The following is a 26,750-nucleotide window of genomic DNA, read 5'->3' as shown; positions in this document are numbered from 1 at the left end:
TAATTGCGAAACAGAGGCGCCCTATATGCACGCTTTTTCTACAACTGCAATAAACACACGGCTTTTCATCTTCTTAGCCCTAACACAGTTTCTACTCGATTTGACATGGAAGAAGAGAAGAAACTCGCCAGAAATAATAGGATCAACATCCGGAAGCAGAAACGGCCGAAAGTTTGTTCAGATAAAAATGGTATGAACTTATATCCGCTCTTTTGCAGATTTTCTTGCCTCCTCCTTATATACTATGTGTTGAAAGATTCGAAATACTATATATCTTAAATAATCTTCTATATATTATTAAAAGGAGAGGAAAAAGCCCTCTCCTTAAGCCAAGTGACAGAACAATAGAATGACACATGGCATAATTAGTTATTAAATTAGTTATTGGTTATTCTTTTTAATTTAAATATATCTATATTAATAAATATAGATTTCTTATCTATATCTATATTAATAATTAACTATAATAAAAAAATAAAAATAAAATATATAAAAAAATAACTACCCATTCAAATTGGGTGGGAGTAGTTTCAAGTTGGAATTTTTAAATTATTTTAAAATAAAAAAATAAAAATATAAATATATAAAAAAATAACTACCCATTCAAATTGGGTTGGAGTAGTTTCAAGTTACAGTTTTAAAATTATTTTAATTTAAAATAAAAAAGCAAAAAAAAAAGTTATAAAAAAGGAAAAAAAGAGAAGAAAAATAACCCATTCAAATCGGGGAGTAGTTTCAAGTTGGAGTTTTTAAATAATTTTAAAATAACCCCTTTTAAATAATTTTGAGATGTGTTCTGATATTCATCTAGGGAAATATTGTTGGTATGTAGATGGATGAATGGAGTCAGAACAGATGATTTAAGTCATAAATTGCTTTGAAATTTTAATTGTTTCAGTAAGCAATTGTATCTCTTAGTTTCACATATTGGCTAAGATAGTTTTTGTCAAGGATATTTCGAGCTGGAAATTTGTTTTGTCCTCAGTCAAATGAGGATATTCTGAAATATATATGTATATATGCTGGTTTTGCTTCATGTGAGCTTGAATTTGCATATCATACCTCCTTTAATTTCAATTATCGTACTTTAACCAAACTGAATGTTTGCTTATAAAATTATGATAAATTTTAGCCATTACTAAAATATTAATTACATTAATGCGAACTGGTACTTCGTCATGCCTATTACTGAGGCAATCTTGAATTTCTTTTTTAATTACTTTACCCAATCAATTTTTTTTAGGTTCACATTCTCTAATCTTGGTCCCAGATTTATGTATTGTTAGCTAGATGTTTCTGAGCTTGCATAAGTTCCAATATGAACTTTCCATAAATAATTCAATGGCTTAATTGGTAATAAGACGTTATCCTGATATTTAGTTTTAAATGACACTTTTTGTTCATGTGATGCCTCATATATAACCTCCATGTTTATGTCGAAATAATGGTTTATCTATACCATGGGATACAAATGTAGATTATTTCTTTAATTTGTTGATGACATTTTAAAAATTATTATGGAATAGGAAATGATGATTGTTTAGTGTACGCATCCGTTTTTCTTCTTTTTTCTTATGATCTGTCTTTGTAAATTGCTGTATTAGGCAATGTTGGTGTTACGTCACATTCTTTATATTTATTTCCAGTTTTTTAAAATTAGTTGAGTTGTATGTTTTATGGTTTATTCAATTTATTTGTCCTGCTATTATCACAGGAGATGGATTTGGAAAAGAAAAGAAAACACAACCTTTAGCAGACATAACAAACCGTCAACATTTCCCACGATTAAATTATACACCTTTAGAGAGTTGTGCACATGCTTCATCGTCTCAATCTCAGGCACAATATCCAAATTTACCTACACAACAACATTTGCAATTTGGTTTGTCAACTTCAAATGTGCAGACAAATTTTCTTCTACCTGATTTAAATGAGATACCCCTACTGCCAGGTTGTTATTATTAATAAAATTTGTAATATAAAATGAATAGTTTATTTTTACTAACGACATTTTATTATGATTTATTTTTAGAACTTGACGATGTCAATATTGATGGGGATGTAGCAGGTATGTATTTCATAAATAAATTCTTTTGCTATTAAATTACACAAATAAACTAATTTTATACTAATATTTAAATTAATGGTATTGTGAGTAATTAGTTAACGTAATAATACGTGCAAAAATCGCAGAAATTAATGATGCAACTGAAGATGAAGACGACTATGAAGGTATGTCTATGTTAACTCAAACAATTATTCATTCATGTCCCCCTTTTCAATTGTCATGGCTAATATCATATGATTTTAATACTATTTAGATCCTGATGTTGGATATGGAATTATTGACAATGAAGGTATGCATATATTTTTTTTAAATATGGATATACATTAAGTCGGCTTACCACGCCTTTACGTTAATGTTACATTTGCTTCTTTTATTCATAGAGTATTGGGATATAGGAGATCTTACATATGAATGTGAACATTGTGTTGCTTACTTTTGGTACGAAGAAAGAATCAACAAGAAAATCAAAGCAAAAAAACCAGAGTTTTCTTTGTGTTGTAATCATGGAAAGATACTCTTACCAAAGCTAAAAGAACCTCCCACAATTTTAAAACAATTATTATTCGGATCAGGTAACAACAAAATCTACTTTTACCATACTTCAATAGTATCTTCAAATATATGAATAAATTTTTATTCACCAACAAATAATGTTATCTAGGTCCAAAAAGTAAGCATTTCAGAGATAATATTAGAAGTTATAACTCGATGTTTTCTTTTACCTCAATGGGAGGAAAAGTTGATGCTTCTGTCAACCAAACAAAGTGGCCAAAAACATTCAAATTATCTGGACAAAACTATCATCAAATTGGGAGTTTATTGCCTCCTGAAGGATCCACTCCCAAGTTTGCCCAATTATATATATACGACACAGAAAAGGAAGTTCAGAATAGAATTCATGCACTGGGGTTAGTATTTAATTATTCGAAATTTATATATCCATGAATAATCTAACAAAAACATAAGTTAGACCAATTTTATAAAAACCTATGTTTATGCAGTCGTGGTGATAGAATAAACCAACTTCATGCTGAAATTGTTCAAGATCTGAAACAAATGCTTGATGACCAAAATGTTTTGACAAAGTCATTTAGAATGGTGAGAGACAAAATTCAGGAAGATAGTCAGTCCAATGTTAGACTCAGATTGATAGGAAAACGGAACTATGATGGAAGAAGATACAACCTACCTACTATTTCAGAGGTTGCTGCTTTGGTAGTGGGAGATTTTGATGTATCTAGATGTGACCGAGACATCATCGTTGAAACACAATATGGACATCTACAAAGGATAAATGAGTTGAATGCTGCCTATTTAGGTCTTCAGTATCCTTTATTGTTTCCATTAGGTGAAGATGGTTATAGAGAAGACATTCCTTTAAATGGAAATGATGAATCAAGTGGAGGAAGGAATTTTGTTAGCATGCGTGAATATTTCGCATACAAAATTCAAGAAAGGAATGGCGAATTACCAAAAATTGTGAACTCAAGATGATTATTTCAACAATTCTTGGTCGATGGATTTACAATGGTTGAATCGTCTAGGTTGAAATATATCAGAACTCATCAAAAACAATTGCGAGCTCATATGTATAAAGGATTAGAAGATGTAGTTTTACAAGGAGAGATAAATCCTTCCTCTCAAGGTAAAAGGGTAATTCTTTCATCCAGCTTCACAGGGGGTGCAAGATACATGATTCAAAATTATCAAGATGCTATGGCAATCTGCAAGTGGGATGGATATCCAAATCTCTTCATCACATTTACTTGCAACCCAAAGTGACCTGAAATAAGTAGATTTGTAAAGAGCAAGGGTTTGCAACCAGAAGATCACCCAGACATTTTATCTAGGGTGTTCAAAATCAAATTGGATCGTTTAATAAAGGATTTGAAAGAGAAACAAATTTTTGGATCAGTTAAATCAGGTATATATTTAATCTATTTTAATAAATTCTTATCATATTTGTAATCTAATTTAATAAAGCTTTTTTCTTACATATAAATTACAACCAATTAACCCAATCTCAAATTATTATTTTTGCAGTGATATATACTATAGAATTCCAAAAGCGTGGGTTGCCTCATGCACACATATTGCTCTTTCTTCATAATAAATATCCAAATGTTGGAGACATAGATCAAATCATTTCAGCAGAAATACCAGATGAATCGGTCGATCCGAATTATTATATGGCCGTGAAGAATTTCATGATGCATGGCCTGTGCGGTTCTGTTAGAAAATCATCTCCTTGCATGCGTCATGGTAGATGTACAAAACACTTTCCAAAGAAGTTTGTACAAAATACCACAATAGATGAAGATGGATATCCTGTATATAAAAGAAGGGACAATGGTAGAAATATCCAGAAAGAAGGAATTGAATTGGATAACAGGTACGTGGTGCCACACAATAGATATTTATTGTTGAAATATGGCGCACATATAAATGTTGAATGGTGCAATCAATCTCGGTCAATCAAGTACTTATTTAAGTACGTTAATAAGGGTCATGATCGTGTGACAACAACTTTTTCTCAAAGTGTGCATGAGGAAGACTCATCGGCTATTGATGAAATAAAAATGTATTATGATTGTCGATACATATCACCGTGTGAAGCTGCTTGGAGAATTTTTAAATTCCCAATTCAGCATAGAGAACCTTCGGTAGAGAGACTTTCCTTTCATCTACCAAATGAACAAACAATTATTTTCTCTGATGATGATCCAATTGATGATGTTGCCAATAGACCAAGTGTAAAGGAATCAAAGTTTTTAAGCTGGTTTGAGGCAAATAATACATATGAAGAAGCAAGAGAATTAACTTATGCAGAATTTCCTCTTAAGTTTGTGTGGAATAAAAAACTCAAAAAGTGGGAAAAAAGAAGAAATTCTGCATTTTCAATAAGGAGAATATTCTTTGTACCCCCTGGAAGTGGAGAGCAATATTACCTTCGAATGTTGTTGAATGTCATTAAAGGACCTAAGGGTTATGATGATTTACGCAGAATCAACAATAAAGACCATTTAACTTTTAGAGATGCATGTTATGAACTTGGTTTATTAGATGATGGCAAAGAGTATATAGATGCGATAAAGGAGGCAAGTAATTGAGGAATGCCATCATATCTTAGGCAATTATTTGGTATGTTACTATTATCCAATTCAATGTCACGACCAGAATGTGTTTGGGAGGCAACATGGATTTTATTATCAGATGATATTTTACATGAAGAAAGAAGAATATTGGATAATCCAGGTATACAATTCAACCAATCTTCTTAAGATTTTAATATTATAAAATTGTTTAAATATTTTGGTGTTTTTTTTCCATACAAAATTAAATGTTACTATAATAAACGATTTACATTTACGCTTGCAACTTATAACCAATTAATTATTAATATTTTTTTTATGGAAACATAATTATGTAGCCTTCCAATTAAGTAAAATAACATTAATTTGCTTTTACTATTTATAAAGGAAATAATATTGCTCTTATCTTTATATGAGTCATGCCAACTATATATTTTTATGATTAATTAATTAATTATATACTTTTGTTATTTTAGAGGCTGAGCTACCAAACGATGAACTAAAGAATCGTTGTCTACAAAAATTGGAAAATTTGTTGAAAGGTTGCGGAAGAACGTTATACGATTTTCCAACAATGCCAACACCGGTTTTCAATGAAGAAAAAGTTGACAACACCAATAGACTAATATGTGAAGAACTGCGTTATAATAGGTGCTCTTTGTCTAAAGAACATGAACAATTATTGGTTAAATTGACAAGTGAGCAAAAGTTAGTCTATGACAGAATTATCAAATCAGTTAATGAGGACAAAGGTGGATTTTTCTTTTTATATGGTCATGGAGGAACCGGGAAGACATTTATTTGGAGGACTTTGTCATCTGCCATCAGATGTAAGGGAGATATTGTGTTAACAGTTGCATCAAGCGGAATTGCGTCTCTTTTGTTACTAGGAGGACGAACATCTCATTCTAGATTTGCAATCCCACTCAATGCAACTGAAGATTCAACATGTAATATCAAACAAGGTACTCCTTTATCAAAATTGATTGTCAAAACAAAGTTAATTATTTGGGATGAAGCACCAATGATGCATAGATATTGTTTTGAAGCTCTAGACAGAACTCTAAGAGATATTCTTAGATTTAAAGATGCATCCAATTTAGATCGTCTATTTGGAGGAAAAACCGTTGTTCTTGGTGGTGACTTTAGACAAATACTTCCAGTCATTCCAAAAGGTACTAGACAAGATATTGTTAATGTAACCCTTAATTCTTCATATTTGTGGAATCACTGTCAAGTCTTAAAGCTAACAAAAAATATAAGGTTGGAAAGAAATCAGGTGGATTCACATTTGAATGATCTTAGACAATTTTCTGATTGGATTTTAGCAATAGGTGATGGTATGATTGGAAATTCTGTTGATGGTATCGATAAAGTTCACATCCCTGATGATCTTATCATCAATAATTGTGACGATCCAATTTGTCGATTGTGGAAAGTACATATCCGGATTTTTTAAGTCATTGCAGTGATATAACATACCTGCAACAAAGAGGAATTCATGCTCCCACTCTTGATATGGTTGAATCAATCAACGAATACATGGTTTCGGTAAACAATAGTCAACCAAAAATATTTTTTAGTTTCGATACAATTCGCATGTCAGACGATGCTTTTACAGGTTTGGAACACGTACATACACCTGAATTTCTAAACACTATTAAGTGTTCTGGAATTCCAAATCATGTTATCACTTTGAAAGTGGGTGTCCCAGTGATGTTATTGAGAAATATAGACCCATCTTCAGGGCTATGTAATGGAACAAGATTAATCATCACTAGACTGGGAAATCGGGTTATTGAAGCAAATATTTTATCGGGAAATATGGTTGGACAAAAGGTTTTCATTCCGAGAATGTCATTAACTCCATCTGATGCAAGAATACCTTTTAAGTTCCAATGAAGACAATTTCCAATAGTTGTATCGTTTGCAATGACGATAAACAAAAGTCAAGGACAATCTTTATCGCATGTTGGGTTATATTTGAAAAAACCGGTGTTCACACATGGCCAGCTTTACGTTGCTCTATCACGGGTTACAAAAAGAAAGGGATTAAAGATTTTGGTTTATGATGATGATGGAGAAATTTCAAATGAAGCGATAAATGTGGTTTACAAAGAGGTTTTCCGTAATTTACTTGGAGAATGAAAGGAAATCTGATACCTTTTAGCCAACTTTTTGTTCTCATGCATCGGTCTTTTGGAAAACCATATTGTAAATAATCTTCAGAAACAATACTTGCCAACTTCAATAGGTATGGTTAACTGCGATCATATGTTTTATTTTTTAAAATTGTCTATTTGTTTTTAAACACATTGATTATATTGCTTCTACGACATGTTGGTGTTGGCAGTTGCTGCTGTGAAAGTTATTAATACTCGATCATGTGCCGGAAACAAACTTCCAAAGCAGGCATGTCATTTAGCTTCCTCGACTATGCATCTCGGTTCAATTTAAACGTAAGTTTCTACCTTTCATTTTAATATCTTCTTATTAATTTAGTTGTGATAGCCGAAATTAACAGCTTTCATTTTTCTGTCATTTGGATGATAAAACATTATATTCTCCACATAAAGCATTTCAGCAATTCTTATTATCTAACAATCATCTTGGACAGCATGGGATCATTCGAAAACACATCCATTTATGCACCTGTTTTTGTTAACTTACCATCCTCATCAAGGGAAACAAGCGCAAACAACAGATGCAGGCCTTTAAGTAGACTTTCAGTTGCTGTACTCTACATGAAGTAAAAGTGCATCAAGTATTTAATCCCTTGAGTATGAGCACGACATTTGCTATATTTTTCCTTTTTATTTCAGTAACTGTCTTATCTTACAAATTGTTAATGTAGCTATGTGCAGTGTATAACAGGAAGCACTTTCCATTCGCTGTTTGTCCTGATCGAGCAGAACTTTGGTTTTCAGACGTCGTGGATATGGGAGCGACCATCAATGACTCGGTTCCTTTCCGAGGTTTGTAACACTGAATCTTAACTTTATAGAATTTATCGTAGTAACATTATAAAACTTTCTTATAATGGTGAGAGACAAAATTCAGGAAGATAGTCAGTCCAATGTTAGACTCAGATTGATAGGAAAACGGAACTATGATGGAAGAAGATACATCATAGGAAAACGGAACTCAGATTGACTTGCAAATCTGTTTTTTTTTTTTTGTGGAATTAGTGTCACTAATTAAATTGTTTAACACTACTGTTTAAAACTAAAGCTAATATAAATACTAAACTATACAGATTTGTAATATCTTTCCTTTATTGTAATTTTTTTGTAGGGCGATCGTATACATGCTTCTATTGGCAAGTCTGTTTTGCATATTTTCAACAAAATAATTAATGAGCTTGGATTATTTCTTATGGCGAACTTTATCGTCTGCCAAAACAAGGAGAGGTTCAACACCACAAAACATAGATTGATGCTGACGTTTACTCAACGGACAACAGTGGCTGAAACAATTGATCCACTTTTTCCAATGAATATCTTTGAGCTGCGACCATATCATCAATTGATAAATAAAGTTGATGTCAACGAGAGTGAATTATTTGGTAATATTTGTGTTTATTTTAATTAATTTTTACATATTTTTTTTAATAGATTGATGCTAATTATTTTTACATCTTTAATATTCTTTAGATGTTATCGGAGAAATTGTCAATTTTAGTGAGGTACAAACGCAAAAACAAGGTGAAATTACTAGGAAGTATATGGATATCGAACTAGAAGATGATGAGTAAGAATAAACAGACAACCATCTATTAAATACATATTTTTCATAAATACATATACTAAACATTATACACTACTTCTATTTCACAGGAGGAACAAGTTATCTGCTACATTCTGGGGAGGAATTTGTTGATCAAGTTATACCTCACCTTTTAAGTTCTAACAACCAGCCTATTATTGTTGTTATGCAGCTCATAAAAGCGCATAAATTTCAAGGTAACATGCAACTATTAAATTTCACTTAACTTTTTGAAAGTTATTCATCACATGTTACATATAATTATTTTTTTCCAGATTCATATTCTGTGCGCAACACTTGGAATACATCAAAGTTGTGGATTAATCCTACTTTTCCTCAACCTGAAGAGTTTAAAACACGGTTAAATATATTTTAATAATGTATCTACACTCATATCTATCTTTTGATGTATATTTCTAACTGTAATCCTCATTTATACATATAGATTACTTTCTGTTCGAGATAGTTGCTTTGAGAGGCTTACTCAAACCATCTCTCAACAAAGTTTCTCTTTTTCAGATGAGTTACAGAAGGGCATTGCTGAAGTTAAAACAATTTCCCAATTAGTCCAGTCGATGCAAGTGAGGTCACTCTTTTTATCTTCTTTCTTTGATCTTTCAGAAGACCGTTTTTTCTATTTGTTTTCTTCTGATATTTAAGCCATTGGTTATCCTATTTTACTGCATTAAAATGCCATTATACAATTATAAAATAAAGACTTTTTATATGATTGGTACTCCATTTGCATAAATATGTAGAGTTGAAATAATGTTAGTTGTTATAATATTGGATGGAACACATGTCACTTATGTTTGTTCAATGTAATCGTTGGCCCAGATTGTAGTTTCTTTCTTCATATTAATGCACACAAGGGAAATATCACTAACCACTCTTATCAGTTTGTTGATCTCTTTTCATTCTTAAGACTACCAGCTTTAGCAGTCGAATTAATTTGGGTGGCGCGATCAAACAAATTTTAGATTTAAGAGTCTTTCATCTTTTAAAGACAGTGTAGGTAGTCTGAACAGCGTCTGTTGCCATGTCGAGCCCTTTGGTTGCCATTTTTTCTGCTTCTTACTATATATTACTATATGGTACACAAAAAGTTCCAAGCTTGACAAACCCTGAGATCACAACTGTGCCGAATCCATAGCTTCTACCCATACCAAAGCCTGAAATTCCTGTTATGCCAACGCCTGAAGTACCAATTGTGCCGATGCCTGAGCTGTCAGCTATCCCAATACCTGACTTACCAACTTTGGCAAAACCTTATATCCCAGCTGTGCTAAAGCCCAAGCTTGCTGCTATGCCAAAGGTTGAGATCCCAGCAATGCCAAAACCCGATTTACCAAACAAACCAAATCCTGACAATGAGTTTCTACTGTGTTCAATATTTTCATCTATTATGTACCACAAGTTTGCGTCCATAATTAAAATGACCTGGTAAGAAAATGTAAAGACATATATTAGTATGTAGGATAACAAACTACCCCCAATATCTTACTTTCAATGTACAATACGATCTTTAGGGTGGCGCACATGGACTGCCAAATGGCAGTTCCTCAACCAGAATGCAGAAGGATTATTGTCATGCAGAATGCTGACAATGAGTTGCCATTTTTTATGCCTCTTACTATATAATACTTGATGGTACACAAAGACGCCAAATCTGATCTTACTGAAACTTCAGTCAACAAAAGCCAAATTATGTACTAAGTTACATAAAGTTGTATCAACTTTCATACGAGCAACGATCCGGAAAGCTGAGATCCCAACAGTGGCAAAGCCTTAGATTACATCCGTGCCAAAGACTGAGATCTCAAATTTGTCAAAAACAGAACTTCCTCCCCTAAAAAGGCCATAGGTTCCTGCAATTCCAACACTGAGCTTCTTACAGCAATCACAAAGCCTGAGCTCTACAATAGGGCCTGAATTCACACATTGTCCAACAAAATAACCCCTCGTTGTCAGTATGTTGAGCTCTTGTCATTTTTAGTCGTAGCAGCTTTAGCATCAGAATTAATTTGCGTCGCGCGATTAAACAAACTTTTAGGTTTTTCATTTATTAAATACAGTCCAGGCAGTCTGAACAGCCTCCCCTGCCATGTCGAGCCCTTTGCTTGCCATTTTTTTATGCCTCTTACTATATAATACTATATAGTACACAAAGACGCCAAATCTCATCTTACTGAAACTTCAGTCAACAAAAGCCAAATTATGTATTAAGTTACATAAAGTTGTATCAACTTCAACAAAGCAACGATTGATTTTATTAATTAACATTGAATTGGATACATTATATTCTATAAGAACTCACTTACGTAGTGAACTTGCTATAAATTAAATAGATCCACAGAAAAAACTGCCACACAACCTCTACCCATTTAACCCCCACGTTCTACCACTCCTACAGTAACAACAAATGCACATTCCAACCATCTCCTTAACAATTCCATCCACAAATCTTCCCCACTTACACACCATACCCACTTCCACACTATTATCTTCCCATGATATTATAAAATCTGATGAAAAGGGAGACGGTAAAAGAAGAACAAATGACAGAAAAACAAAAACTGATAAACTCCAAAGATATTACGTACAATTTATTTCTGGAAAATCTCGATAGCGTCATCTCTCTAAATTTCACTCGATAACAACGGTATGATCTTTATATCACTTTTTAATTTAGTATGTAGAAGTAGATTCGTGTTGTCAACTTATTAGTATACTAACTTACATAAGCCTCCGTACCTAAATACTTATATTGTAATTAATATACTACCTTATAATATACTTCTTAGGTAAATAAACAGAATTAGTAACACAACTGTTATTTACAATATGTTTGTTTCTTTTTATGTTTGTTTTTTTTTGAACAGAGTGGTTACATGTCTTGAATTGCTAAAACTTATGAAATTCCTATTTTGCCTTTAATTTTTAGAATTGCTCGATTGATTTGTTTAACAATGTATTCTGATGTCCTGTAACATTCGAAATAGCTTTAGCAAAGTTTTGTTTAATTTTTATAACTGTTAATTCTCAACCAATGAAGCTTTAAATCCAATATTGATGTTTGTGCTTCATTCAACTTACAATGTCTATTCAAAATATTGTTTAAATCCATCAATATGTTCAAATAATATGCATGTAGTATGTTATAACATTGACATGTTGTAGCCTTACTTATTGTTGCATTGGTCATATTTCAGATATGGCTAAAAAAGGACACATTCGAATTAGTCCAAATGCGAGTTCTCAAATTCAAGAAATGGGAGAACGTATAAGGGTACGACGTCGCAACGTTTATTCCTTTAATCATTCTGACTCAAAGACTGAAGTCATCCGTAATGTCCCAGTTGCGATACAAAAAAGTTAAGGGATCGAAGGGCTGCACGAAGGGAAAGAGAAAAGAAATTTAGCGAGCTTAGGGCTTCACTAAATGAAGACATTGCTAATTATCAGGTTACTAGAGATGCGCTATTTGATGTTATTGATCAGATGAAACTATCAGATTGGCATGCATTAGCAATATTAATAGATTCAGTTGGACAACCTTTAGGTAGTATTTTAACTGAAATTTATCAAGAGGTTTGGCCAAGTAAACCTTTTTGTGTGTATGTTTTTATATTTGAAGCTAAGTGGGAGACCCGTCTGTACAACTATTTATAATTTGTTTAATTAAGCAAAGTTTGTTATTTCTTTACATGAGTAACTTTCATTTTACTATAATTTTTTCATAATAGTATTACATTAAATACTTAACATAATGGAATAACACTAACTTATTCCTATATGAGTGGAGTTGCTATGGGGCATATTTATTCAAGCATGAAGAAAACTATAATTATTATTGATCCATATAAAATCATTAAATGTTTAAAAATCTTTTTTCTTCTGACATTATTAACAAGCTGAATACAACATTATGAAAAAATGTTATAAGTAGAAATCGAGCAATTATCAAAACTTTGTAGCAATATATAAATTAATGCATTCCTATTAAAACCATTGTGTTTTTAAATAAATTTGTACAATCACGATTTTTTTAAGCTAATTATGGTTTATTGTGATGAACGCATAAATTATACTATGAAAAATGTTTTACATTTAATTTTTTTTTCCAATACTTAACAAAATCCACAAATTATGCAAGTACTTATATAGTATATATAAACGGATTTTTATACAAATAGCTGCCAATATTTACTGTTTATCTATTTTCAGTCAAATGCATAATTTATACATTAATTCTACACAACCAAACTCACACCCCCCCACCCCCACCCCCACCCCCCACACATATATGTATATATATATATATATATATATATATATATATATATATATATATATATATATATATATATATATATATATATATTATACATTTAATATCTATTTTTCGATTAAGAGATTAGGTAAGCGACTCTTTTTATTAATTCTCATTATATAAAAGAAATAACTTTACATTTGTCATTGTGCCAATTGCCTCTATTATCCTTAATATTTATATTTATCTTTTAGAATAACGCAATAATATTTAATACTTTGTTTCTCTAACACTTTCCGCGGATCATGCGGGTACTGTACTAGTATATGTAAAATACAAAGGTATTACTATAAATTATATGTTCAATTGTAAAAATTATTTGACTCTCTAAATATAATACAGTCATTCTTTTTGGAACGAGGGGAAAATAATTGAATTGATCGATCAAAACAAGATGTGACAAAACTGCTAAGAGTGGTGCATAAGACAAACTCCATTTACCAATGTAGAGCAATTGAGTCATATTCTGCTGGGGAAGAGGAAAATTGAGCAGTAAGGTGAAACGGGTTCTCTGAATTTTAGGGAAAGATTGTGGTGAAATTAGGGTTTTGCTGTTTGTCACACCTCCCTTTTGCGGGCCCGGCCCCGAAGGGTTAAATGCGCGAGGGGAGTTTTTCCAATTTAAGTGACAATATTCGAAATGAGATTATTTATTTAATTCAGAGTCGCCACTTGGGAAAGGTTTGGCTGTTGGTGTCCCAAGTCACCGGTTTATCTTGAATCCCAAATCGAGGAAAATATTCGACTTTTCCAAATGAAGTCTGCGAACCAGAAATTCTAAGTAAGGAATTCTGTTGACCCGAGGGAAGGTGTTAGGCACCCTCGAATCCCGTGGTTCTAGCACGGTCGCTTAAATTGTTATAATGGCTAAATATCTGATTTAAATATATGTTATGACTTACGTGCTTTTATTAAGTTTAAACCGCTTTTATTATTATCATTTATTTTTATAGAATTGCAACGTCGTGAAAAATGCGTTTCGAACCACGTCACAATTAATGCACCCGTGGTCGTCGACACATTTTGACTCCGTTGAGATTTAGATTTGGGTCACATCAATGTGCACCCGTGTTTAAGAAGGTTAAATTATTAAAGGTGCGCCTAAAGCAACTAGCGTATTGTTATTTTGGGGAAGGCCGTAAAATTCGCTAAACGGCCTGTCCCGAATTCTAAGTGTTTTAATATATACATTTAGAGGGCCCCGCAGCTTGTGCATTTTTTGTTTGCCGAGGCTCGTCTCATTCTATTTATTTAAAGGAATTTGCAACGTCATGGAAATGCATCTCAAACCACGTCACAATCAATGCACCCGTGATTAGAGACATATTTCGATTTCGTTGAGATTTGGGTTTGGGTCACATAAATGTGCACCCGAGTTTAGGGAGATAACATTATTAAAGGCGCGCCTAAAGCAAACTAGCGCATTATTATTTTTGGGTAGGGCCGTGAAATTTGCTAAACGGCCCGTCCCGGAATCTAAGTATTTAAGACATATATTTTGTGAGGGCTCCGCAATCTGTACATTTTTATTTGGCGAAGCTAGTCTCGTTTTTTATTTATTTATTTATTTATTTTTAAAAGGATGCCATTTTCATGCTTTTAACAATACTAAAACTCAAAGCCTCTTTACCATTAAAATCCCATAACTTGTTACGGATTCTTATGAATTAATTATTTACAAAGTTAGGAAAATGTTATACTTTAATGGAAAAATGCTTTAATCTGACAAGAAATCGCATACGAGCTAACGAAATATAACACTTAATCCGAACATTTCTTGAGTTGAACTTAACTAAACTTATTTAGGCTAGATTAAAGGATTTAGCTACTAGATATTGTTACCAATGGGACTTTGAATGTGACCCTATGTACTGCCTAATGGGACCCAAAAAAAACTAAAGGAAACAGAAACAGCATTGTACAAGGTCGGAGTATACGTACCCCGTACTAACAAACAACTGACGAACTAACATGAAGGGCTAAACTCAATCGAGTATCAGTACATACTTTCACACTATTGAATTATAAACTAATCAATTTTTTACAGACTCGTTAATGTACCATGAATATTACAACAAATACTTGAACTTCTTCAACCTTTTTCATTTCATGCTTTCAAACTGTTTCAGTTACATCAATATGGGACTTGAAATGTGTACCTGGAATGCTGAAATGCAAAGAGGAAGAAGAGAATAACAGGGAAGATCAGCAGCAGCAGGAATCAGAGTAACAACAGCAATCAAAACAACACAGCAGAGCAGATTCTATTGCAAGGGATGGGACTATAGTTGAAGAGAAAGTAGCCAAATGAAGCAGCACACAGTGTGGTGGAAACAGAACTCCAGACAATCCAATTCCGAGATACACCAAATGCAACAAAACACTAACAGTAATCTCGATTGAAACTTAGAAGAAGCAACACTACCTAACAAATTGACAACAGATGAACTTCAGACAAACAAAACCAAGTTTCTAATTTCCTATCTGTTTTATCTCTTTCTTGTTCTCTTTCTATTTCTGTATATATGTGTATCTATGTATGTCTCCAAACCTCTCTTCTCAGATCTCTCTTGATCTCCTCTCCTTTTTTCTTAACAATTTCCCTCTGTGTCTGTATCTCTAATATCAGATGGTATTCTTTTCCTCTCCCTGTCTCTATATGTTCTGTGTGTGTATCAAATCTCTCAATGTGCCTCCCTTTTATAAGCCTTAACATCAACCCTTTTACAGCCTGTTAGATTAATCAGATACCCCTCCCATGTGCTGCCCCTTTTCAGTTCCACTTAGCTATTTAAGTATTAGAAACCCATCATATTCCCTGGCAGACTTGCCCTTTTGAAAGAGGTTTAATACTTCTTAACTAAAGCAGGGTAATGGGCAGCAGAATATATCTGACAGCATGTGATGTCGATTATTTTATTCAAAAGCCCTTATGCAGGGCACATGCTGTGCACAAATGCACCTGTGGTGCACAAATGCACATGTTGTGCAGAAAGTGCACATGCCCTCCAATTCAGAAGTTAAACAAACATTCCTTTTTACATTTCTGATTCAAATTAACAATTATAAGTAAACAAACTCAGTTCCTAATCGATTCAAACAAATGTGTACAGAAGCAAATCGATTTGTTATTGTTCAGGCAATTGAAACTAATTGACGACACATGTCGACTCGACTATATTAATCATAACATGCACAATCGTAGCCAAAAATCAGACATTTAACAGTATCGACACATGATTTGAATTATACTGACTAAACAAAGTGGTATTCGAGGAATCAATTAGTCAGTTCAAATTTGAAAATCAGCTAATTGCACAACACTTACATACACATTATCAGAACAAATAGAAAGAAGGACTCAAGACAACGAGGTTTAGGCAAAGTGGACAGGACACAGTTGATAAAATTCGAAATAAATTACACAAAATATAAACAGACCTTGAAACCACACACGTACTGAATAACAAGGAGAAAATAAACTTACCTTAAAACTTTGAAAGAAGAAATAGAAAAATCAGCTTGTGTTTGAACAGACCTTCTTTAAGGTTGAACGGACTTTAAACGAAGTGTTTCTCGGATGAGAAACACTTCGATTAAGGTCCATTAGACCCTAATCTCTTGGCTTAAACAGGCACGGACTAGGCTTGGGGCTTCTAGGGTTCGTGGATGGTAGATTTGGGATTTGGGCTTCCAAGGTTAGATTCGGACCAAACCAAGCATGGTTTGGTCACGAGGGGGGTCCGGTGATTGTCTGGTATGAATCTAGGGCAGATTGGTGTAGATCGAGTTTTGCTCGAATCTTCAAATAAAGATTCGAGGACCTAGAGGATGATTCGAACTAAACAGACTACAGATCCATGTTCAGGGTGTCAAGGTGGTTTTAGGGTGTTAAGGTGAAGGTCATCGGCGTTCATGCCGCCGGATTTCATGGTGAAGGTGTACAGAGGCGGCTCTAGGGTTTGGGGTTGAAGACGATGAAGGCTGGGGTTCGGATAGGGGGGCAGGGTAATGTTATGAGTTTATATAGTTAGTGGGTAGGTGGATCCTGGCCGTTGGATGAGATGTGATGAAGGGCCAGGATCCTTCGACTAACAGGGAACGACGTCGTTTCAAGGGTAAAGGGTTGGGGTCGGTCCGGGTGAGACGGGTCGGGTCTGTTAGTGGGTTTGGGTGAGAGATCTTGGCTATTGATCAATCTGAGATCAACGGCCCAGATCAGACTGGATCAAAACGGCGTCGTTTGGAACGCCTCCTGAGGTCAGCTGATCTGGACCGGGTTTACATGGGGTTTGGGCTGAGTTTGTTTGGGCTTTGAATTAAAATGAAAATCAGCCCAAACTGATTTTCAAACCCAATTTTGCACCCTCTCTTTTATTATTTTTTTCTTATTTTATAACAAAACCTAAGTAAATCAAATTAAAATTAAATAAACACTTAATACAATTATTTGCACACATATATCAAAATATTTAAAACAGGTAAAATCAAACAAAACAAAAATCACGAACAAAGATGCCTATTTATGATTTTCTATTTAACAACCGGATTACGGTTCAAATTACGCATGACACATACATTTTTTGTATTTTGTTTTAATAAAATAAAATGGGCAAAAATCGTAAATAATTAACAAAGTGCCATGTAAAAATCCAAAAATTGTACAGCAGGACCAATTGTTATTATTTTTTATTTCTTTTGGAGCGATTGTCGCGCGAAACAAAAATCACGTGCTCACAGCTGCCCCTCTTTGTTCGGAAACACGAAGAGTTTTCGTGCAAAGATAAAGTGAGCGTGTATGAGCGATTTTTGCCTATGGACTACTCAGTGTGAAGCATGTTTTTGAAAGATCTGACCGAATCTTGCTTCAAAGATTTCCTACATATCCTGGGCTAAACAGGAATCAGGTCAATGTAGTTCGGGAAAATTTTGGTAGCTGGGGCTACCATGGGATTGCAATGCTTGTTGTTACTGCTGTTGCTGTTGTCACTGCTGCGTCACTGACCGCCTTATTACAACCAAAGGAAAATTGGAACTGAACTAACTACTTATATGCATGTCAACTGCGAGTTACAAGATTCCTATCTATGATTCTTTTGCGACTTGATCTTGGGTCTTAGCTGATTGTGCTTGGAGACTTTGATCCGAATCTTGATGCTTGCGAGTTGCGGCGACTTGTTCAATCTTTGGGATACTGAGTGAAACGCGACTGGTAGAGTTCAGGACCTTAGTCAAATGTTGGAGTCGATCCGCCTTCCATTTACTCTGATATTCTCGGGACATCTTCTTTTTTGTCTTTTTTCTTCTTTGATTCTGAGTTGATACTCATCTCGTGGGTCATTTCGAATCGCGTGGCTCGAGGTTAGACCTGCGGGAGAAAACAAACAAACGAACGAAATTTTCTGCCCCAGTTTCACTAGGAAAATTTCGTGAATTATTCGCCAGGAAGTTCATAAAATTGATGAAGGAAGATAAAAATGTTCAGTTCAGGGTTGGAGCCCTAATACCGACTAGCTGGGGAGAAGTTCAGTTTTAGAGTTGAAACTCTAATACTGACCAACTGGGGAAAAGTTCAGCTTAGGGTTTAAAACCCTAATGCTGACTAAGGAAAAATTCAATTTAGGGTTTAAAACCCTAATGCTGACTACATGGAAAAGCTCAGTTTAGGGTTTAAAACCCTAATGCTGGCTGAATGGAAAAAGTTCAGGTTAGGGTTTAAAACCCTAATGCTGACTAAAGGGAAAATTCAGTTTAGGGATTAAAACCCTAATGCTGACTGCATGGAAAAGCTCAGTTTAGGGTTTAAAACCCTAATGCTGGTTGAATGGAAAAAAGTTCAGTTTAGGGTTTAAAACCCTAATGCTGACTAAAGGAAAAATTCAGTTTAGGGTTTAAAACCCTAATGCTGATTGCATGGAAAAGCTCAGTTTAGGGTTTAAAACCCTAATGCTGGCTGAATGGAAAAAAATTCAGTTTAGGGTTTAAAACCCTAATGCTGACTAAAGGAAAAATTCAGTTTAGAGTTTAAAACCCTAATGCTGATTGCATGGAAAAGCTCAGTTTAGGGTTTAAAACTCTAATGCTGGCTGAATGGAAAAAAGTTCAGTTTAGGGTTTAAAACCCTAATGCTGACTAAAGGAAAAATTCAGTTTAGGGTTTAAAACCCTAATGCTGATTGCATGGAAAAGCTCAGTTTAGGGTTTAAAACCCTAATGCTGGCTGAATGGAAAAAAGTTCAGTTTAGGGTTTAAAACCCTAATGCTGACTAAAGGAAAAATTCAGTTTAGGGTTTAAAACCCTAATGCTGATTGCATGGAAAAGCTCAGTTTAGGGTTTAAAACCCTAATGCTGGCTGAATGGAAAAAAGTTCAGTTTAGGGTTTAAAACCCTAATGCTGACTAAAGGAAAAATTCAGTTTAGGGTTTAAAACCCTAATGCTGATTGCATGGAAAAGCTCAGTTTAGGGTTTAAAACCCTAATGCTGGCTGAATGGAAAAAAGTTCAGCTTAGGGTTTAAAACCCTAATGCTGACTAAAGGAAAAATTCAGTTTAGGGTTTAAAACCCTAATGCTGATTGCATGGAAAAGCTCAGTTTAGGGTTTAAAACCCTAATGCTGGTTGAATGGAAAAAAGTTCAGTTTAGGGTTTAAAACCCTAATGCTGACTAAAGGAAAAATTCAGTTTAGGGTTTAAAACCCTAATGCTGATTGCATGGAAAAGCTCAGTTTAGGGTTTAAAACCCTAATGCTGGCTGAATGGAAAAAAGTTCAGCTTAGGGTTTAAAACTCTAATGCTGACTAAAGGAAAAATTCAGTTTAGGGTTTAAAACCCTAACGCTGATTGCATGGAAAAGCTCAGTTTAGGGTTTAAAACCCTAATGTTGGCTGAATGAGAAAAAAGTTCAGTTTAGGGTTTAAAACCCTAATGCTGACTAAAGGAAAAATTCAGTTTAGGGTTTAAAACCCTAATGTTGATTGCATGGAAAAGCTCAGTTTAGGGTTTAAAACCCTAATGCTGGCTGGCTGGGGACATAGTTCGAGAATACTAAGCAGTCTCTTTTTTTTGAATTTTCTTGTTTTAGTAGAAGATAAAAGGGGGTTTCGTGGAAACTTACCTTTCGAGTGAATTCATCATTGCCAAAGTATTTCTTGTACCGGTGTACCTTCCTCTTTGGGCGACACCTGCTTCTTGCACGGTTGTCTTGGATTATACCTGTTTCAACTTTTCAGACAAAGAACAATTGTTAGTTCGGAAATGACGGTCGGTTCGGTGACCTTGATCGCTCCCAGTTGCTTTGTTGCGTCTCTATTTCTATTGCGAAGTCCCGCCATTGATTTGATTCGAATGGCGAAACCCTTTAGACTGCTCAGGCTTGTATTTTCAGATTCTGTGATGACTTGCTTCGTAAGGCTTTCCTTTTTTTCTTTTCCTTTTTTTTCTCTTTTTTTTTGTCCCGTTTTGCTTGGAGGTTCTCAACGGGGATTTTATTGGAGGTATTCTGTGGGGATTTGTACAAAAGGAAACTCTGTGGGGAAATATTTACAAAGTGGATTCTTTGTGTGGATTTTTGTACAATGGGGCATGCTGGGGATTTATTTCAAAGCGGGCTTTCTAGGATTTGTTGGGGTAAGCTTGTTGGGGAATTTTTACAAAGGGACTCGCTGGGATGTGCTGGGGAGATTAAATTTTTTTTTTGATTGGGGAGACTCTGTGGGAGTTTCTACAAGGAGAGACTCTGTGGGGATTTGTACAGAGGGAGACTCTGTGGGGATTCGTCCGAAGGCGGACTTGCTGGGGGAGATTTCTCTCTTTCCTCTTTACTTTAAACACCATCAAACATCATGATTCATCAGGCTTGGGCAATCGTACCAACGAAATGAGGCGTTTTCCTTCATGAGACGGGATTCCGTGCAAACAAACCTGCCACATGCCCTTTCCGGTGTATCCTGAACTTGGAGTTAAAACATAAAAGGGATTCGAAGAGAAACAAAGAAAGGAGAAAACAAATTTCAGGAAGGGAGTGTCCCTTTTGGGACGAGAAAGACTTATCTGAGGAAGATAACGCTGGCTTTAAATGACATGACATGCTCTTTGGACTGGACGCCTGACCTTCCATGAACTTGCATTTCCCTGAACCAGAACGGATCTGTGATTCCAAACCGGTGGAGCTTTGCCGAGACCTCCTTGGGGTGGAGTCATTCTTTTTCGGCCAACAACGCCCTTTGCGGGTTTTCGCCAGCTGACCTCTCTCATTTCTCTTCCTGTCATCGCTTGATAGCACTCTTTGCGAGTTTTTACTAAACAAGCTCTCTCATTTTGGTTTCTCTACTCCCGTCGCCTCGTGGTGCCCGAAGGTTTTCATCGACGAGACTCTCTCATTTTTTTCTTTCTCGATTCAGAGTGTGCCGGTCTCCATTTGTGACGCTTATTGGTTTCCCACTATCTTTGGTAATTGATCTGAAAGCTTGTGCTTGGTAAAGAGAGGTAGATGATACTAACTTCTAAACTGCTCGATGTGCCCCGGTTTCAATTTCAGGGTGAATGGGATTTTATTGTTGGTGTGATTGAACCTCAGGGAGAGGCTGCCTACGTATCCTTTCGGAATCAAGTCAAACGTAGTTCAAGCCTCAATCAATGTTTTTTTTTTTTTTTGATTTTGATAAGCGGCTCAAAGGTTTGTAGAGAGAATTGGGTAGTGTTTGGGGAGTAGTGGGGAATAAAACCTTCGTCATTTCAAATGCGTCAAGACTACTGGAGTATAATTCAGACGTAGTATCTCTTGACTGCATCCGCATTTACTGCTGTGTCGGGGTCATTTCCTTCGATATCACCTAAATACAATGCTCCTCTCGACAATATCTTCCTTATGATGTATGAGCCTTTCCAATTTGGAGCAAACTTCCCTTTTGCTTCCTCATGATGCAGCAGAATACGCCTCAGTACCAGCTGACCTATTTCGAAATTCCTGGATCGGAACTTTCTTGTTGTAAGCACGGGCCATCCTTCGTTGGTACAACTGTCCGTGACAAACCGCGACCATTCGCTTTTCATCAATCAAAGTCAATTGCTCTAACCGAGTCTTGACCCACTCGCTGTCTTCGATTTCTGCTTCGACAATGGTTCGAAGCGAAGGAATTTCTACCTCTGCCGGTATTACAGCCTCGGTCCCATAAACCAAAAGATAAGGAGTCGCTCCTACTGATGTGTGTACCGTAGTGCGATACCCCAACAATGCAAAAGGTAACTGCTCATGCCATTGTCGGGAACTTTGGATCGTTTTCCTCAAAATCTTCTTGATGTTTTTGTTCGCCGCTTCCACAGCACCATTGGCTTTCGGCCGATAAGGAGTAGAATTCCTATGCGTTATCTTGAAATGCTCGCATACATCTCCCATCAAGTGACTGTTCAAGTTTGTTGCATTATCTGTAATGATAGTCGCAGGAATACCGAAACGACAGATAAGATTTGAGTGTACAAAATCCACTGCAGTTTTTTTAGTGACCGACTTGAGAGTGACAGCTTCTACCCATTTTGTGAAGTAATCGATGGCAACCAGTATAAACCTGTGTCCATTCGAAGCCTTCGGTTCGATTAGTCCAATGACGTCCATGCCCCAGGCGACAAATGGCCAAGGTGCAGACATGGGTGCAGCTCCGTGGGAGGTGCATGAATCAAATCACCGTGCACCTGACATTGATGACACTTCCGAATGAAGCTAAAGCAATCTTTTTCCATGGTCATCCAGTAATAACCTACTCGAAGGATTTTCTTTGCTAAGACATACCCGTTCATGTGAGGTCCGCACACACCTGCGTGTACTTCGTGCATGATCTTTCTTGCCTCCTCGATATCGACACATCTTAGAAGATTGAGGTCCGGGGTTCTCTTATACAACAATTCACCGCTTAGAAAGAAACCACTTGCATGTCGCCTAATGGTCCTCTTTTGATCTCCAGTAGCGTGCTCGGGGTATTCTTGTGTCTTTAGGAACCTCTTGATGTCATGGTACCACGGCTGCGTATTTGATCCTGCCTCGATTATATTGCAGTAACCGTGTCTTTCCTTGATTTGGATTTCCAAAGGATCGACGTGGGCGTTGCCCGGGTAGGGTAGCATTGAAGCCAAAGTAGCAAGCGCATCTGCCAGTTCATTGTGACACCTCGGGATATACCTGAACTCTATTGAGGTAAAGCGCTTGCTGAGGTCCTCCACATGCTGTCGGTAAGGGATAAGTTTGACATCCCGAGTTTCCCATTCGCCTTGGGCTTGCCGGATAATCAGGTCAGAATCTCCCATAATCAGTAAGTCTTCGACATCCTGATCGATTGCCATATGCATGCCCATGATGCAGGCTTCATACTCAGCTGTATTATTTGTGCAAAAGAAACGAAGTCTAGCTGTGGCGGGATAATGCTGACCAGAAGGCGAGATCAAAATTGCCCCAATCCCTACACCATTGGCGTTCACGGCTCCATCAAAGAACATCTTCCAAACATGAGCTTCCTCCGAGACCACTTCTACGGTGTTTACTTCTTCATCTGGAAAGTAGGTATCCAATGGCTGGTATTCCTCATCGACCGGATTTTCGGCCAAATGATCTGCTAACGCCTGGGCTTTTATTGCCGTGCGAGTGACATAGACTATGTCGAATTCCGTAAGCAAGATTTGCCATTTAGCCAGTCTCCCAGTAGGCATTGGTTTCTGAAATATATACTTCAAAGGATCCAACCTGCTTATGAGGAACGTAGTGTGGGCTTGGAGATAATGTCTCAACTTTTGAGCAACCCATGTGAGAGCGCAGCATGTCCTTTCCAGCAGAGTGTATTTGGCCTCGTAGCCGGTGAATTTCTTGCTCAAGTAGTAGATTGCTTGCTCCTTCTTTCCGGTTATGTCGTGTTGCCCGAGGACGCAGCCGAAAGAGTTCTCCAAGACTGTCAGATACAAGAAAAGTGGCCTCCTTGGTCCTGGAGGGACCAGGACTGGGGGATTCGAAAGGTATTCTTTGACTTTATCAAAGGCTTCTTGACACTCAGTTGTCCATTTAATCGCCGCATCTTTCCTTAACAGCTTGAATATGGGTTCACACGTGCTTGTCAGCAGGGCAATAAACCGACTGATGTAGTTCAATCTGCCCAACAGACTCATCACGTCTTTCTTTGTTCTCAGGGGAGGTAGATCTCTGATGGATTTTATCTTAGTTGGATCTATCTCGATACCTCTCCTACTTACGATGAAGCCCAAAAGTTTGCCTGACGGAACTCCGAAAGCTCATTTGGCTGGGTTCAGCTTCAAGTCATACTTCCTTAATCTCTCGAAGAATTTCCTCAAGTCTTGGATGTGATTATCCTGCGTCCTGGACTTGACTATCACATCGTCCACGTACACCTCTATTTCCTGATGCATCATGTCATGGAAAATGGCAGTCATGGCCCTCATGTAAGTAGCCCCAGCATTCTTCAAACCAAATGGCATGACCCGGTAACAGTAGGTGCCCCAAGGCGTGGTGAAGGCAGTTTTCTCGGCGTCCTCTTCATCCATCAATACCTGATGATACCCAGCGTAACAATCTACAAAAGACTGTATCTCGTGTTTGGCACAATTATCAACGAGGATGTGGATGTTGGGCAGCGGGAAATTATCTTTAGGACTTGCTCTGTTCAGATCTCGGTAATCTACACATACCCGAGTTTTCCCGTCCTTTTTTGGTACTGGAACCACATTCGCCAACCATGTTGTATATTGGACTACCCGAATCACTCCCGTTTTCAGTTGTTTGGTGATCTCCTCTTTAATCTTGTCACTGACCTCAGTTTTGAACTTTCGTTGCTTTTGTTGAACTGGAGGACAATCAGGATGAATTGGCAATTTATGAACCACTAGATTAACACCTAGTCTCGGCATGTCATCATATGACCAAGCAAACACGTCTTTAAATTCAAAAAGAAGTTGAATTATCGCCTCTCGCGTTTTCTTGTCCGTGTGAATACTTATCTTGGTCTCCCGGATTTCTTCCGGGGTTCCTAAATTTACCGGTTCAGTGTCATTCAGATTTGGCTTAGGTTTATTCTCGAAATATTCCAACTCTCGGTTTATCTCCCTAAAAGCTTCTTCCGCATCATATTCTGATTCTGGGTTCATTAATTCACAGTTAAATAGATCATTGTGATCTGGGCGTAAAGTCCGCAAGCATGTCATATTTAAAGCCGCATTATTATAACTGAAAAGAAAGGTAAAAGGAAAAATAACAAAAATCAGAACAAAAGAAAGAATGGGAAAGCAATGATGATTTTTTTTATTTTTCTTTGGAAAGTTGGAAGACAACAATATTTACAACTTAGGAATTCAAAACAACAATTGAAAGGAAGAAAACGCTCAAGTTATGTCCTGGAGATAACTTGTGACACAGGAAAGGTGGCAGGACAGGTCTACCCGGACTTTTGTCTAATCGGGAATGGCGTGGCCTCCCAGTTTTGAAGTTCGGCATTCGGCCCCACGTACATCATCTCAGCAGCGCTTGTGCCTTCACCTGGTTGAACCATGTGGATCTCGTAGAGCATCTCTCTCATCGCTCCACATATCTCCTCAATTTCCTCAGCTGTGAAGACCTCATCATCTTCTTCTTCGGCGTACCTTGGCCTGATGAAAGTTGCATATAAATCTGGCAGTGGTCGAGGTAACTTCCAACCCTCATTTTTTCTTTTCTTTGCCCATTCTTCGTTTGCTGAAGTAGGTTTGAAGCCTAGTCCAAAAGGTTTCTTGATGACTGGCAAGGTAATGGGTTCTGTTATTCCCTGAAGGGTTCGTCCAAGACCCTTCCCTGGCCTAAATCTGTGCCGGATCATCTCTTTGGCCACCATAACCGAGGCGTTAGACAAGAAAGGCTGGGGGCAAGGTATTCCCTTTTCGTGTTGCTCTTCCAGTACAATCTCAAAAGCTTGATAGACCGTGTGTTCGCTCACTTCTCTCGGTTCCAGATATGGAATGGATGGGTCCCGGTAAATAGCATGCTCATCTTCCCCATGGACCACGATTTCTCGGTCTTCGTACTCGAACTTCACCATCTGGTGAAGAGTGGAAGGCACGGCTCCTGCCGCATGGATCCAAGGTCTGCCAAGGAGAAAATTGTAGGATGTATCCATGTCGAGCACCTGGAAGGTTACTTGAAATTCGACTGGTCCTATGACCAATAACAGGTCTATTTCTCCCATGGTATCTCTCTTGATGCCGTCGAAAGCCCTTACGCAGACATTGTTGGGTCGGATTCTTCCGGTCCCAATTTCCATTCTTTGTAGCGTGGAGAGCGGGCAAATGTCAACGCCTGAGCCTCCATCCAACATTACCCGCTTGACATAATAGTCTTCGCATTTAACTGTTAGATGCAAAGCCTTGTTGTGTGCCGCTCCTTCCGGGGGTAGATCGTTCTTGCTGAAAGAGATTTGGTTGACGGCGAAGAATCTTTCTGTCATCCGCTCTAATTGCTCAACTGAGGTTT

General features: G+C 36.6%; 2 protein-coding genes across 9 annotated transcripts; both read left to right on the top strand.

The window, feature by feature from the left end:
* Positions 1 to 7,632, top strand: LOC107808779 (ATP-dependent DNA helicase RRM3-like). Of its 4 annotated transcripts, XM_075250342.1 has the most exons (8): positions 1,887 to 1,951; positions 2,033 to 2,068; positions 2,194 to 2,232; positions 2,322 to 2,976; positions 3,070 to 3,992; positions 4,112 to 5,323; positions 5,637 to 7,414; positions 7,514 to 7,632. In XM_075250342.1, the coding sequence occupies exons 6-7, from the start codon at positions 5,182 to 5,184 to the stop codon at positions 6,617 to 6,619; spliced, it is 1,125 nt and encodes a 374-aa protein (XP_075106443.1). In that variant the 5' UTR covers positions 1,887 to 1,951; positions 2,033 to 2,068; positions 2,194 to 2,232; positions 2,322 to 2,976; positions 3,070 to 3,992; positions 4,112 to 5,181; the 3' UTR covers positions 6,620 to 7,414; positions 7,514 to 7,632. The 4 variants fall into 4 exon arrangements, with proteins under 4 accessions (XP_075106440.1, XP_075106441.1, XP_075106442.1 ...); XM_075250341.1 differs by having other exon boundaries at positions 1,878 to 1,951; positions 2,194 to 2,976; XM_075250339.1 differs by lacking the exons at positions 2,322 to 2,976; positions 3,070 to 3,992; positions 4,112 to 5,323 and adding an exon at positions 1 to 190 and having other exon boundaries at positions 1,715 to 1,951.
* Positions 7,633 to 7,763: 131 nt separating this feature from the next.
* Positions 7,764 to 9,903, top strand: LOC107811259 (uncharacterized). Of its 5 annotated transcripts, none has more exons than XM_075242082.1 (7): positions 7,764 to 7,924; positions 8,015 to 8,135; positions 8,455 to 8,725; positions 8,814 to 8,910; positions 8,997 to 9,122; positions 9,201 to 9,305; positions 9,445 to 9,903. In XM_075242082.1, exons 2-5 carry the CDS (start codon positions 8,115 to 8,117, stop codon positions 9,037 to 9,039), a joined length of 432 nt encoding a protein of 143 aa, XP_075098183.1. In that variant the 5' UTR covers positions 7,764 to 7,924; positions 8,015 to 8,114; the 3' UTR covers positions 9,040 to 9,122; positions 9,201 to 9,305; positions 9,445 to 9,903. The 5 variants fall into 5 exon arrangements, with proteins under 5 accessions (XP_075098183.1, XP_075098180.1, XP_075098173.1 ...); XM_075242079.1 differs by having other exon boundaries at positions 7,764 to 7,940; positions 8,025 to 8,135; positions 9,201 to 9,285; XM_075242072.1 differs by having other exon boundaries at positions 7,764 to 7,940; positions 8,025 to 8,135.
* Positions 9,904 to 26,750: the final 16,847 nt, after the last annotated feature.

Source organism: Nicotiana tabacum, chromosome 3, assembly GCF_000715075.1.
Source record: "Nicotiana tabacum cultivar K326 chromosome 3, ASM71507v2, whole genome shotgun sequence".
NCBI classification, from domain to species: Eukaryota; Viridiplantae; Streptophyta; class Magnoliopsida; order Solanales; family Solanaceae; genus Nicotiana; species Nicotiana tabacum.
Note: the sequence above shows the minus strand (reverse complement) of the source record. Positions and strands in the feature narration are given on the sequence as shown.

Coding starts and splice junctions, on each gene's coding strand:
- LOC107808779 (XM_075250339.1), top strand. CDS start 106: ATGGAAGAAGAGAAGAAACTCGCCAGAAATAATAGGATCAACATCCGG. Junction 2,069..2,193: donor TATTGATGGGGATGTAGCAG/GTATGTATTTCA, acceptor CAAAAATCGCAG/AAATTAATGATGCAACTGAA. Junction 2,233..5,636: donor AGATGAAGACGACTATGAAG/GTATGTCTATGT, acceptor TTGTTATTTTAG/AGGCTGAGCTACCAAACGAT.
- LOC107811259 (XM_075242082.1), top strand. CDS start 8,115: ATGACTCGGTTCCTTTCCGAG. Junction 8,136..8,454: donor TGACTCGGTTCCTTTCCGAG/GTTTGTAACACT, acceptor ATTTTTTTGTAG/GGCGATCGTATACATGCTTC. Junction 8,726..8,813: donor CAACGAGAGTGAATTATTTG/GTAATATTTGTG, acceptor AATATTCTTTAG/ATGTTATCGGAGAAATTGTC.